This window comes from Erinaceus europaeus, chromosome 21 (assembly GCF_950295315.1).
Source record: "Erinaceus europaeus chromosome 21, mEriEur2.1, whole genome shotgun sequence".
In the NCBI taxonomy this organism is placed as follows: Eukaryota; Metazoa; Chordata; class Mammalia; order Eulipotyphla; family Erinaceidae; genus Erinaceus; species Erinaceus europaeus.
This window is the reverse complement of record NC_080182.1, coordinates 26202250-26216358: the sequence shown is the minus strand read 5'-3', so window position 1 is coordinate 26216358 and position 14109 is coordinate 26202250. Positions and strand designations below refer to the sequence as shown.

The 14109-nt window shown below is 44.5% G+C and overlaps 1 protein-coding gene across 1 annotated transcript in view; it reads right to left on the bottom strand.

Moving 5' to 3' along the window:
- The window catches only part of ITGA9 (integrin subunit alpha 9), a 399146-nt gene that overhangs the window by 177506 nt on the left and 207531 nt on the right, over positions 1-14109 (bottom strand). Inside the window, exon 18 of the mRNA XM_060180609.1 lies at positions 10835-10984. Within this exon, the coding sequence (XP_060036592.1) occupies positions 10835-10984 (150 nt within the window). The remainder of the gene's footprint in view (positions 1-10834; positions 10985-14109) is intronic.

The window sequence follows — 14109 nt, the reverse complement described above, 5'->3', positions numbered from 1 at the left end:
ATAAGCCCATTCTGAATTATTCTGCCAAATTCACCTACAAAGTATTCTCTGATCCTTGAATCGACAAGTCAAATCCATGTCCCTGTTCTGGGTTTATACACTCCATATGTGTTTTCCTTCTAGTGCTCATCTCAATCACAGCTCACGTTATCATTATGTTTTGTACTGTCTCACCTGTTAATATTAGGGTCCATGAGAATGGGAACTATATTAGTTTTATTAGTCTCTGTGCTGCTCTTAAGAGTCTAGGAAGTAGAGATTACTCAGTCAACAATGAGAGATGGAGGGACCACTAAAATAGGGAGCCCAATGGTGAGTCAACTGGTTGCCTTGTAGAAACTGTGTCCATGGTCTGATTTCCCCTGATTCTGCTATTTCTTGGCCCTAAAACTGATTTCATAACTGTTCCATATTCAGGTGCTGTTGAATTTCCATGCAATAAAGGTGGATGTTGAGTTTGTCTCTCTCTCATTCTCTCTACCTCTCCCCCCTCTCTCTCACACACACACAAATATATATATATATATATATATATATATATATATAGAGAGAGAGAGAGAGAGAGAGAGAGAGAGAGAGAGACTCAATGACCCCTCTCCTCTGATGAATCTGAGTGAACTGGTAGCTGCAGTGGAAGTGATGCAGTATGTGACTTCCTAAAGCAGGTCATAAAAACCAACAGAATGGCCTCCAAACTCTCTTGGGGCATTTCCTTTTGGAATGTAGCTACCACACTGCCAGGAATCCTACATGTTCTGTGGAGAGGATTCCCAGAGAGAAATGTACATCCAGCACCACCATGTAGGATATGTGAGTGAGTCATTATGGAAGTGGGCCCTCTCGCCCCACTGACCTCATTGAGTTAAAGTTACAAGGGGAAGATAGGAGCTGTCTCCAATGAGACCTACAGGATGTCAAATTCATGAACACAAATAAATGCCTGCTGTTCCTTTAAACCACTAGGTCTTGATGTGGTTTAGAATAGCAATAGATTGTTGTAACCAGTGAAGGTCAACACTGTCTGTCTGTCTGTCTTTCTCTACCATTCTAGGTACCATGACCTAATGTTCTCCTTTAACATAGGTAACACTACAAGCAAAAATGTGTGGCATATCTCAAGCCCTGGCAAAGTCTTGACTTGGGCAAGTGCCTCCCCACACTGGCAATGCTGTATTCTTACATGTAAAATAGAAAGACACCAGGAGGATCAGGAGACTTGAGGCTTAGTTGAGTGTCTGTGCTCTAGACCTGGGTTTTAAGATCTGAACAAATGGCTGCTTTGTTTCCTTAGTAACTGAAAAGCAACTCCATGGAGCTGAAGAGCAAGTAGACTGAAATCTCCTAACACCGACTCACAAGAGTTCCCAGGAACATGCAACTTTACCTTTCTGGAGTTTCTCTCGTTATCTCTATTTGTCTAAAGACAGTTGAAACCATTTCTCTGAGAAGACAACCATATCCTTCTTCTCAGGCTTCAGAAAACTGTGGACTACACATTCCCAGCGTCATGGATGAGGTTTCTATGCTGGCTTTTTTACTTGCCTTTTTTTTTTTTAACCTCAGTTTTCCCTGAAGAGAGTTTTCTTTGTCTATTTTTTCTCTCATTTTGGCATTTTCACCCGCCTTGTAGCAGTTTATGGTGCACTTGTTGGCACAGGGGTGTAATCTCACATCTCTCCGTGAAAGTTGTTTGCAGAACACTCTCACCACAACCCGGGTTCTTCTCCATTATCGTGCAACAGGACCCCCAAGGGTCTCTTCACCCTTCCTTCCTCTTCTTTTCCCAGTGACCTTTTCTTTGATGCAGTACACCCTACCCAGTCCCAATCTCACTTTGCATTTTCGCTTTGTCCTTACTCCTTAAGTTCCACTTATAAGTGAGATCATTCAGGATTTGTCCTTTGTCTTTTTTTTTTTTTTTTGGCTTATTGCATTTAATCCATCACTGGATCGACCTTCTCGCGGTGCATCCCGTGAGTACCCATTCATTGGGGAAACTGACGATCCTTCCTAGCCGACTGAATCCACATGGATCCCAGTCACTTTCAAAGCCAGCAACAAGCAGCTCCCGACAGCTTTCAACCTGACCTGTTGACTGGCTACGGAAGAAGGGCAAACGCTAGAAGAAGAAGAATCCATCACAGGAGGTGACTTCATCATTTTTAACATCTGTCCATGTCCTTATCCCATTTTTTAATGAGGTTTTGGTATTGTTGTTGCTGCTAAGGTTAGTGAGCTGTTTCTGTATTTTGGTTACTAGTCCTTTATATGATATGTCTTACAAAGATCTTCTCCCATTGTGTAGGGTTTCTGAAGAATAGAATTTTCTTTGTAAAATTCTTTCTCTAGCTTCTCTCCAACTTTTTATTACTCTATTATTATTATTATTATTTACATAAAGGTTGGCAAACTTTCAATGTAAAGAGTAAGATACTAAATATTCCATTTTGTGGGCCATATGGCCTCTCCTTTAGTTACTTGATTCAGCTCATGAAGAGTAAAAGCAACCACAGACAACATGTAAAGGAATAAGTACAACTGCATCTCAATCAAACTTTATTTATAAAGGGAAGTAGAGGGAGTTGGGCGGTGGCGCAGCGGGTTAAGCGCACGTGGCGCCAAGCGCAAGGACTGACATAAGGATTCTGGTTAGAGCCTCAGGCTCCCCACCTGCAGGGGAGTCGCTTCACAAGTGGTGAAGCAGGTCGACAGGTGTCTGTCTTTCTCTCCCCCTCTCTGTTTTCCCCTCCTCTCTCCATTTCTCTCTGTCCTATTCAACAACAATGACATCAATAACCACAACAATGTTAAACAAGGGGAAAAAAAGGGAAAAATAATTAAATATAAAAAAATTTTCAAAAAAAGAGAAGTATAATGCTGAATATGGCCTACAGACCATACCTTTCTAGCTTCAGTTCTAGAATTTTTGGTTTCCTCATTGCTTTGGGGCAGAAAAAAGTATATACAACCAATCAGGTCTCGAGTTTTTTTTCACTCTGAGCCAGGGTACAGAGGCTGAAGTGCCATTGAAGCTGCTTCCGTCATAAAGTTATGACTACCAGTTTGGGTCTGGAGAAGGGCATTTCTGAAAGAAAGTCACCCAGGCGGCTCAGTCCTTGGGGTTCCCTGTCCTCCCACCCAAATCTTCATTGGTAAAATAGTCTCTTCTGATTTAACAGGAAGTAGGATTTTATCCCATTCTAGAGAGAATCTGTTTCTTGGACTTGGTGACCCGTTACCTAAATATATATTAAAATACAAACTTACATATATAACTGACCTAAGTTAGACACTGTGGCAACTGAATTCCATGCTAAGGGCTAAAGAAACAGAATTGGGTTAGGTGGAAATAAATGTTTTTTCAAATATCACCTCAAGGAGATTAAAACAAGAAGGCTCTTTCTAAGCTAAAATGAGTAAAACATTTCCTAGTGGGTAATATGACTTTGCAGAAGGTCTCTTCCTGCGTGACACGGGGGGTATTACTGAATTGTTGCTATGCCTGCAGTCCTGTGTGAATTCCTTCAGGCCTCAGTCATATTTAATTAATGTCTGTAACCATCAGCACCCAGCATAGTGTGTGTGTGTGTGTGTGTGTGTGTGTGTGTGTGTGTGTATGTGTGTGTAAATGTCATGACTTGAGTCTATGAGGTTTCTCCCCTCCCAACCTTCAATTCCATGCCAGTGAGCACCCAGCATAGTGTGTGTGTGTGTGTGTGTGTGTGTGTATGTGTGTGTATGTGTGTGTGTGTGTGTGTGTGTGTGTGTGTGTGTGTGAGAGAGAGAGAGAGAGAGAGAGAAAGAGAGTGTAAATGTCATGACTTGAGTCTATGATGTTTCTCCCCTCCCAACCTCCAATTCTATGCCAGTGATGTTTATTTTCTGAACCCAATACTGTTGTCAATGCAGGACATTGCAAGACCTCAGAATGCTTCTGGGAATTACAGCTCTATTCAGCTCTGTGCCCAAATGAAGGAAGGAAGATCTCATCGCATGGTGCTTAAAATCAGGTCATGGGGCTGGGAGGTGGCTCATTCAGTAGAACATGTTTATATACAATAAATAAAGATAATAAAAAATATTTATTGGGTAGAAATAGCCAGAAATCAAGAGAGAGGAAAAGAGACAGAGAGACACCTGCAGCACTGCTTCACCATTCACAAAGCTTTCCCCTGCACAGGGGAAACCCGGGTCCTTGCACATTGTAGTACGTGAGCTCAACCAGGTGCGCCACCACCCAGCCCCTGGCAGAATTTTCCAAAGACTATTATATCCACAAGAATAGACAGAGGCAATGCTATTCAAAACTAAAACTGAGAGATTCCTCTATCAGAGTTTGTATAATTGTCCTTTCAGATTCTGAAATCACAGGAGGAAGAGCAGGCCTGTGGGTCTCCTTATAAACACAAATACAGCACCAATTTTGGTTCATGACCCTACGGAAAAACTGGAAGTGATGACTTCTTCTGTCTTTGGGCTTGGGTTTATCCTTTAGTCTGATAAGAAATGAGTCCCCCCTACCTAAAGCATCATTTTGAGGGTATGGTTGGCCACACAAGGAACTAGTGGGCAGTGAGTTGCTCAGGGAGGTGCTGGTGGGACCAGGATTTGACTTACGACCTGGTCTTTCCAAGTCTTTCCAGAATTATATGGCTTTTCACAGACCACAGTTCACCCCCTTCCCCTACAAATACACTCTCCAACTTCTATCGCCAGTTAATAACTCCTCCAGGGATCTGTTGCTTCTCAAGACTAGAAATTCCCTCCTTGACTTTCATCTTGGAATTGTTTGGGTTCTGTTTCATCTTATTGGTAAGTCATTGCTAGTTGGGTGTAAGAGGGAGAACACAGTACCAACCAGCTCAAATAAAGAGGCTGATGATGTCGAGAAAAGAAGAAATATCTCAGCTGTGGTTCTAAAAGCTGCTGAGCCAGATGTGGGCTGACAATGGGGGTAGGAAAGACTGGAGAGAATGCCAGCGAAACTTTGTCATCCCTATCAACAAAAAGACCACCTAAATAAATGCACCAGGGCAGCTAACAGCAGTGTGACAGCAGTACAAACAGCAGAAGCATTGCCTTTCATTTCTCAGTGGTTAATGAGAAAGTTTGGGCCCAGGTGGTGGTGCACCTGGTAGACAGCACAGGTTACAGTGCTCAAGGATCCAGGTTCAAGCTCCTGGTTTCCACCTGCAAGGGGAAAGCCTCATGAGTGGTAAGTAAGAGCTGCAGGTGTCTCTCTGTCTCTTCCCCTTCCTCTCAAATTCTGTCTTTATCCAAAATAAACCAAAATAAAAAAGAGAGAGCTAGTGTTTGTTTCTTCCCTACCCCTTTTCCCTTCACACACAAGCCACGAGTTTCTGAATAAGATGATATGTAAGAAATCTAAGGGACTTGAAAACTTGAGGGAAAGGAAATACTATCTCATTCCAAAAAGGGTTCCAGAGACCCAGAGTATATTTTCCCCATAAATCACAAAGATGAAAACATAACACAAAGGGAGAAATTTTGCAAATGCAACGAGTCACTGCTGCCTGATAGAACTTGGCCTTTGAGAGGCAGGAGCACCCTCTTCTTTGGAAGAAAGACTTGGAGCGGAAGACAGAAACTTAGTTAGGGTTTGCTAACCAATGAGAAGGCAGAAGCACTTGTTTCAGTCTTACAACAGTTCACCCTGATGTATTTTCTAAAAAGATTACCCGGGAGCTGCTGCCTATCAAAGTAGGCTGGATGGGGCTGGAACAGGGATAACTGGTGAGCTGCTCAGGCAGGTCTGTAACACCTCTGCTTCTGTCAGCTAAGACACTCCACGCCTCTATATCATCTAGTTGCCCAAGCTGTACCTTCTGCAGAGATATTTATATATGAGAATAAAAACAGACTTTAAGAGCTGAAACTAACAGGGCACCAACACAATGACAGGACACACACACACACACACACACACACACACACACACATTCCTACCTGGTGATTTGGTGACTGCTAGGTGATAAAAATTAAGATACTTAAAGTAGTTCGATTTTGATATTATCTGACAACATGACCTCAGAAACTTCTATCAGGTTATTCCTACATATGAAAGAGATCTGACGCTCAGTGTAACTGTCAGAGACATGCAAAGGCTTAAAACTAGCTCTGCTGTTTTGGAAGGGACCAAGCTCTCAGAATCTATTTCCCCCTCAAGAAATGAGCCAACATCTGGAAGACAGATGGAGAAAGTTCATTAAATTCTCTCTCTCTCTCCCTCTGTCTCTCTCTCTCTCTCTCTCTCCATAATCAGGAAAAGGAGAAGAATAATGGTCTCTTTCCCAGAATTTTTTTCCCAGACTCCTGAAAAATCTTCCCAATCTCAGAATAATATTTTTCTTTCATTTTAACTTTAACAAAAAAAAAAATCAATGACACCCCCTACACACACACACACACACACACACACACACACACTCACACAACACACCTCCCTAGACTGAGTTCTGCTTTCAAAGGACAATCTTGATTCCCCACTCCCATTTGTGTTTCTTCTGATGATTATTTCCATTTCTCCAAAGAGCATACCAATTGGACCACTACATCTTGATTTACTGGATTTTAACCTTATCTTACTGATTTCTGTCATAGTAAACAAGAGTTTATGTCACCTAAACAATGGGCTTCTCTTTTTCACCTTCCCGATTTCAACAGGAAAGCCAGGTTTCTGAGCTCCTCTAATGCAACGGCTCTTAAGTATTAGCTGCACCAGAAATACCTGGCCAACTTGTGAAAACTATATCCCTTGTGATTCTGACTCAGTGGATCCAGGATGGGGCCTAAGAAGTTTCATTGCTAAGAAGACTCCCACAAGAGGCTGGTGCTATAGTTAAGGGATCACACTTTAAGAATCACTGCAATAAATAGCTATTCCTTGTTTCATCAAGTTTTGACATATCTCTTGATTTATAAGATTAAGGTGTCAAGAGCATTTCTGTCATTTCACTTAACCTCTATACTTTCAAATTTAATGACATAAATAGCTACATTTATGGTTTTATTCTATAAACACAGCTCTGATTCAGGCTTGATTACAAATACTGAATAAAGCCAATAAACAGCGCTAATGTTAGTTAAGGTCACACGATAATATGGTCCCTCTTCTATATATAGGTGCAAAGTTAAGCTTTCAGAGTAGTCAACTTTTACTTCAGGGAGGTAAATGAAGGTCATACTTTTCCTTATACTTTCCTATTCTCTCAAAATAGGAAAAGAAGAAATATTTAAGAAAAGACAAATTTCATCTATCAGTGCCTATCATGGCTGAGCGGGAACACAATCCACCCTCGTTTATTAATCAGATACATCGCCTTTTATGTATCTCTTCACCAGAAGTGGCAAGGGGGAAAGGAAATGACAAGGAGAGGGGGCAGAGGAAAAAAAAAAAGTGTGAACAGAACATAGAAAGCTTCCATCTAACCAGTGGGGATTAAACCAATACCCTGCAGGCAGGGCGGGTCTCAGGCAAAACAGTGATTATGTAAATAGACCACAACATCAAGCAATGCAGCAGACCTGGCATAATGAACAACAAATCAGGCTGATTTATTGAGTCCCCAGCCTGACCTCTTTGTCCCATCTCACTGTCAGGAGACGACATAATTCTCTACTTAGTTAATCTAGAAGTCATCACTTTCCTGTTCTGCCTCTTCATCTTACCTTCCTTCCTCTGTCTCCCCCATCTAGACACCACTCAGTGTCTTCATTGATTGGCAGGACATACCTGTCATCCACTATGGCACTTCTCTTTGGAAAAAATTTATGTTCTGGGGGCTGGGTAATAATAAACCCAGTTAAGTGCACATATCACCATGTGCAAGGACCTGGGTTCAAGGTCGTGCTACCCAGGGTTGCAGGGTGCACTTCATGAGTGGTGAAGCAGGTCTGCAGGTGTCTTATTTTCCTCTCTCCATCTCTATCTCCCCTCCCTTCTCAATTTCTCTCTGTCCTGTCAAATCAAATAGAAAGAGAAAGAAGAAGGAGGAGGAGGAGGAGGCGGAAAGAATGAAAGGAAGAAAGAAAGGAAGAAAGAAAGAAAAAAGTGGCCACCGGGAGCAGTGAATTCATAGTGCCAGCACCAAGCCCTAACAATAACCTTGGTGGTAATGAAAAAGAAAGAAAAAAGTTTTTGTTTTGGGGCTAGACAGTGGCATACCCGTTTTATGCAAGAACCAGGGTTCAAGCCCCTGGTCCCCCCCTGCAGGGGTGAGGGGTGGGTGGGGAAAGCTTCATAAGTAGTGCTGCAGGTGTCTCTTACTCCTCTCTCTATCTCCCCCTTCCCTCTCATCTGTCTCTATAAAAAAATTAAAATAAAAACTTTATGTTTGGGAGTCAGGCGGTAGCGCAGCAGGTTAAGTGTTGTGGCACGAAGTGCAAGGACCAGTGTAAGGATCCTGGTTTGAGCCCCCAGCTCCCCACCTGCAGGGGAGTCACTTCACAAGCAGTGAAGTAGGTCTGCAGATGTCTTTCTCTCCCCCTCTCTGTCTTCCCCTCCTCTCTCCATTTCTCTCTGTCCTATCCAACAACAACGACATCAATGACAACAACAATAATAACCACAACAATAAAAAACAACAAGGGCAACAAAAGGGAATAAATAAATAAATATTTTTAAAAATTTATGTTCAAATTCAAAAGAAGCACCAAAAAGCAGCACTGCCCACAGGTTGTAGGAACATGCGCAGTGAGTGCCCTCAGCCCTGCCCAAACTGCTGCCCTGGCCCCCAGCCAACAAGACAAGTGTCTCCAGCTAATGGTCCAGCCTGCATCCTTCCCTAGTGAGGTGTCCTCTCCTGCAAGGAGGCATGTGACCCCTTCTATGCCTATAGTCAGCCAATCCCTATGAAAAGGTATGAAAGGCTTTGACCTGGCCCCAAGCAAAGAACAATTTGTTGGTGTCATTAATGCTTCCAAGTCTTTGACACAGGCCCAGGCCATAGTCCTTAGCCAAGACTACATCCTTGCTCAGGCCCTTGCCTTAAATTTGCATTCCTACAGCTTTCTCCCAAGAGCGCGGCCTCCTGAGAACATTCAGTTCCAAACCCCTGGCTCAGGTTCCGTCTTCTAAGTAAACTGGCCCAAGAATAGGAGAGGGGGACTTTGGGGAGGAAGTGGGGACCCTTTGGTGAAACACTCCTCATGACACTGAACATCTGGGAGGACAAACACTTCCCTATGTTTCTGTTTCCTGCTAGAATCTACTAGCTGTGGGACACTGCTATGCTAATTCCTCCCTAATCTCAGAGCAGTCAAAAGGATCATGAGGGGGAGGCCTGTGACAGGCTCAACGGCTTTGTCCCCACCGTATACAGGAGTCTGGCTTCCCCCAGAAAGTTGTTTTCTCTGACCTTACCCAGGGTCCTGGATCTGTGATAAACTTGGGTGTTAAGAAAAGATTGAAAACAGACTTGGGACCCTGGATTCCTTGCATAGTTCCTGCACAAGTGGCCAGCAGCGCTCAGCTCACAGGGGATTCAGGGCAGACAGGCCGGTGCGGCTGCCCAGGGTTCAATCACAGGCCGGTTGCTGCCTGTTTGACCTCCTCTGATCAGCACCCACATGCTTGAAGACTTTCCCACAGCAAGCATGCAGACGTCAATGAGTGTCAAAAAAGACTGGAGACCCACCGGCTCTCCCAGTACTCTGGCTTCCGGGATTTCTTACTCAACCTTCAATTCTAGCCAGATGACGTTCATGAGAGCATCACCCTGGCATATGTTGGGCCAAGGATCAAACTCATGATCTTACACATGCAAGTCCTGTGCTCTATCACCGAGTTACTTCCTGGCTGTAAGAACTGCATTTAACGCAAATCAGCGGCAGGCACTGTCCACCTCCAATAAACTATTTGCCAAGTCCACCGTCAGAGAAGTGGCTAAAAAAAACTGTGGTGTATATACACAATGGAATACTACTCAGCTGTTTAAAATGATGAAGTCATTTCCTTTGCATCATCTTGGATAGAGCTTGAAGACATCACATTAACTGAGATAAGCCAAAGGAGAAGGACGAATACAGAATGACTTCGATTACAAGCTGGACTTAATATAGAGGGAAAGGGAGGGAGGGAACAAAATGAATCATGGACTGGACAAGGTGTGCTGCATCAAAGCACGGGACTTTAGGGGAGGTGGGAGGTGGAGGAGTGGAGGAGAACTTGGGGGTCCGGGTGTACAAAGAAACTGCACCCACGTGTCATGAACACACTGTAAACCATCAAATCCCCTCATTAAAATTAACATCTACTGAAGCTCTGTGATGTGATGTGCTGGTCTCAGCTCTGCAAACAGTCTAGGAACAGGAGACAAGTGCAGTGGCCAAGTGGTCAGTTCCTGGCCTCACAGAGACTGTAATTGCCTCTCTCTTTTGATTTTATTAGTGATTTAATAGATTTACAAAATTATACAAAATTATGAGATAGCAGCAGTCTAAGGCAGGACCACAGGAAAAATAGGCATAGATAGATATATAGACAGAGAGACAGACAGACAGACACACAGATAGATAGATAGATAGTTAAAGAAATAATAGTCAACCCGTATCTGTGACCTTGGGAAAACTATTGCAGTTTCCAATGGAGGGAATGGGACACAGAACTCTGGTGGTGGGAACAGACTGTAATTTTCTAACTGCTTGAGGACAGCTGCCGGCATGTTTAAAGCACCCCCCAATCATGTATCTCAGCATTTTACAGATCAGAGGCTCAGAGGGCAGGGGGTGCCCTGGGGAGTGGTCTCCCGGGCAGTCAGTGCACCTGCACCACCACATGCCTCCTTGGCCTGGCTGTGAGCCATCAGGTTCTAACCTGGTTCTTCTGGGCGATTTTCTGTCCCTTCTTCCAGCGGAGCACGGGCGTCAGCGCCGGCAGCTCCCTTTCCTCCTCCCCGGTCACGTGCTCTCCCAGGCTGTAGGCAGCTTCAAACACGATGGGGCTGATGACGTCTTGCACCCTCCGCTGAAACAATAAACAAGGACACATTAACTGCTAATCCAGGCTGGCAGCTACAGAGCCTGTGGCAGACGACAAAGCTCTTCCACAGGCATGGCCTCATATGCTCCTCACACCAGCCTTGTGAGGTGGGGTTTTATGATTCTCTCCTCTTTCCAGTGAGGTCACTGAGGCTGAGAGAAGCTAACGTCTTGTCCAACATCACTTTGTTAATGAGTTGCGGAGCTTTGACTCTACTTTGTGTGGAGCTCAATCATGGTCTCTTCAACATATGGAAGATGTTATTTACTCATCTTCCAAATATTCTTCTGAGCTAGTTGGCGGGCTATGGGGCCTCTAAACTCACATGGCCGTGCTAACCCTTTGCATTCGTGTATGCTGAAGACTGAAGACCTTTTGAAATTTTTTAAAAATGTATTCATTTGTAGATAAACACAGAAAGGCTGGAGGGTGGGGGTGAAAGAGACCACAGCACCAAGGCTTCCTTCAGTGCAGTGTGGGCTGAATTTGAACCTGACCCGCACACATGGGAACACAGTGCATCAGCCACTGAGCTGTTTTATAGCCCTGAAGAGCTTTCACATTTGTGTTAATATGAACTTTGAGTTAAAGGTTCAAAGACAAAGAGGCTTCAGCATCTATCTATAGCTGGGCATCCATGGAGCCAGGGCTGAAAGTTGAACTTACAGCTTGGGTTCCTTTGGAACCCAAGGACTTTAAGAGCCAAAGGTGGGAGGAGGTGGATAGTCACAACAGAAGGGAAGAAAAGGAGATGAGGAAAAGAAAACGCACAATCAAGACCCAGCAGATGAGCAGTGCCATGCAAGGCATTCTAGAGAGAGGTGTGCCATGGCCACGCTGGGGGCAGGCTTATTCTCCCTCACTGTCCAGAAAAAGGCAGTAAAGGCATAAGACCAAGACCTCCAGGGCAGCTCAAGATTTTGAGTCATATCTGTTCAAGACAGCAGTTCTGGGCCTTTCTGCACACAGCGTCACCAAAGTCTCTTACCACTCCCCACCCCCAAGTGTTACAAGTTAGCAGTGGACTCAGGAGTAAAGGAGTAGGACTAGGTCAGCATGCTTTATGAGATGAGGGTTTCCAAGTGCAACAGGGCAGGTCTGAGAAGTGGTACTGATAAGCCAAGTCCCTCTGTCACCAGAGAGATGGGGGCAGGCAGCCAGTCAGCAGGGAGCAGGAGTGAGGAAGGAGGCAGCAGCCAACCACAGCGAAGAGGAGAGCCAAGGATCTGAAACTACTCCGTATGTGAAGCCTGATGGAATCTGGAGCAGAAGATGCTGTGCTGAAAACAGTGGAAGACCGGAGAAGCTTGAACATCCCAGATTCAATCCCCAGCACCACCATAAGCCAGAGCTGAGCTGGGGAGAATGGGGAGTTAACTCACCTGGGGAGACATCGTTTGGTCATACACAATCCAGATTTGAGCCCTGGTCCTCACAACACTGGGGGAGGCTCCAACACTCTGTTTTCCCACCCTCTCTATCTGCCTCTCCTTCCTTTCTGACAAAAGTGTTGACTCCCAAATGTCAAAGCCCAGCAATGAGAAATGAATCTAAAAGTAAATGATAAATTAAAATGAAAACTTAAAGACACTTCAAGCTCCAAGAGAGGAGGAAGTGAGGAGCAGCATCCTCTAAACTCTTAGATTTTAGAAATATATTGAGTCAATTCATTTTATTTAGGGGCCAGGCTGTGGTGCTCCTGGTTAAGCGCTCACATCACAGTGTGCAAGGACCTGGGTTCAATCCCCTGGTCCCCACCTGTGGGGAGAAAGCTTCATGAATGGTGTAGCAAGGCTGCAGGTGTCTCTCTGTCATTTCTCTATCTCAATTTCTCTTTCTCTCTATCCAATAATATATTATTATATATATTAAAATTATATATATAATTTATTTGCACTTGGGCTTGGTGTTTGCATAACCTCATCATTACCAGTGGGCATTTTCTCCATTTTTTTTCCATAAGTGTGAGAGATGGAGAAAACTGAGGTGGAGAGAGAGAGAGACAGAGAAAAGAAGACACACCATCAGGGGTCAGGCAGTAGCACAGCGGGTTATGGGCACATGGAGCAAAGTGCAAGGACCGGCACAGCGATCCCAGTTTGAGGCCCCCAGATCCCCACCTGTGGGGTGGTCGCTTCACAAGCGATGAAGCAGGTCTACAGGTGTCTGTCTTTCTCTCCCCTTCTCTGTCTTCCTGGCCTCTCTTGATTTCTCTCTGTCCTATCCAGCATCAATGACAGTGACAACAACAACAACAATAATAACAACAATGATGATAAACAAGGGCAACAAAAGGGGGGTAAATGACGTCCAGGAGCAGTGGATTTGTAGTGCTGGCACAAAGCCCCAGCAATAACCCTGGAGGTAAAAAAAAAATACCCTGCAGCACCACCCCACTGTTTGTGTAACTTCTCCTCTACAGGTGGGGACTGGCACTTGACTCTGGGCCTTTGTGCACAGGAATGTGTTCAGTCTGCCAGGCCCACCACTGCGCAGCCCTAGACACAGATCTTTAACACCCATGTCCCTTCTGGGAGCAAAACACACACCTGGGATCCAGATTCCCTCTGCTGTGGACTTTGAGAAGCAGAATTTAAAGGTTATGGGGGGGGGGTGTCTTTGAGTTTTTACAAATAAGTGCTTTAGCATTAAGGCTTTGCCCTTAAATTTTTCATGTGTAAATATGTCGATCATTATGGCATTATTGAGGGGAGGAGCTGAATATGGGAGGAACTGAGATAGAAGTCACTTAGCCTTTAGGTTCATGATTAGTCAACAATGTGTTTGGCTTTATATGTTAACTCTTCTTTCAGCCACCAGGTTCCAGATGCTACCATGATGCCAACTGGACTTCCCTAGGCAGACGACCCACCAATGTGTCCTGGAGCGCCGCTTCCCCAGAGCCTTGCTCCACTAGGGAAAGATAGAACCAGGCTGGGAGTATGGATCGACCTACCAAAACCCATGTTCAGAGAGGAAGCGATTACAGAAGCCAGACCTTCCAGTTTCTGCATCCCACAATGACCCTGGGATAAAGAAAGGGGTGAAGAGATAAAGAATAGGAAAGCTATCGGGGGAGGGATGGGATACGGAGCTCTGGTGGTAGGAAC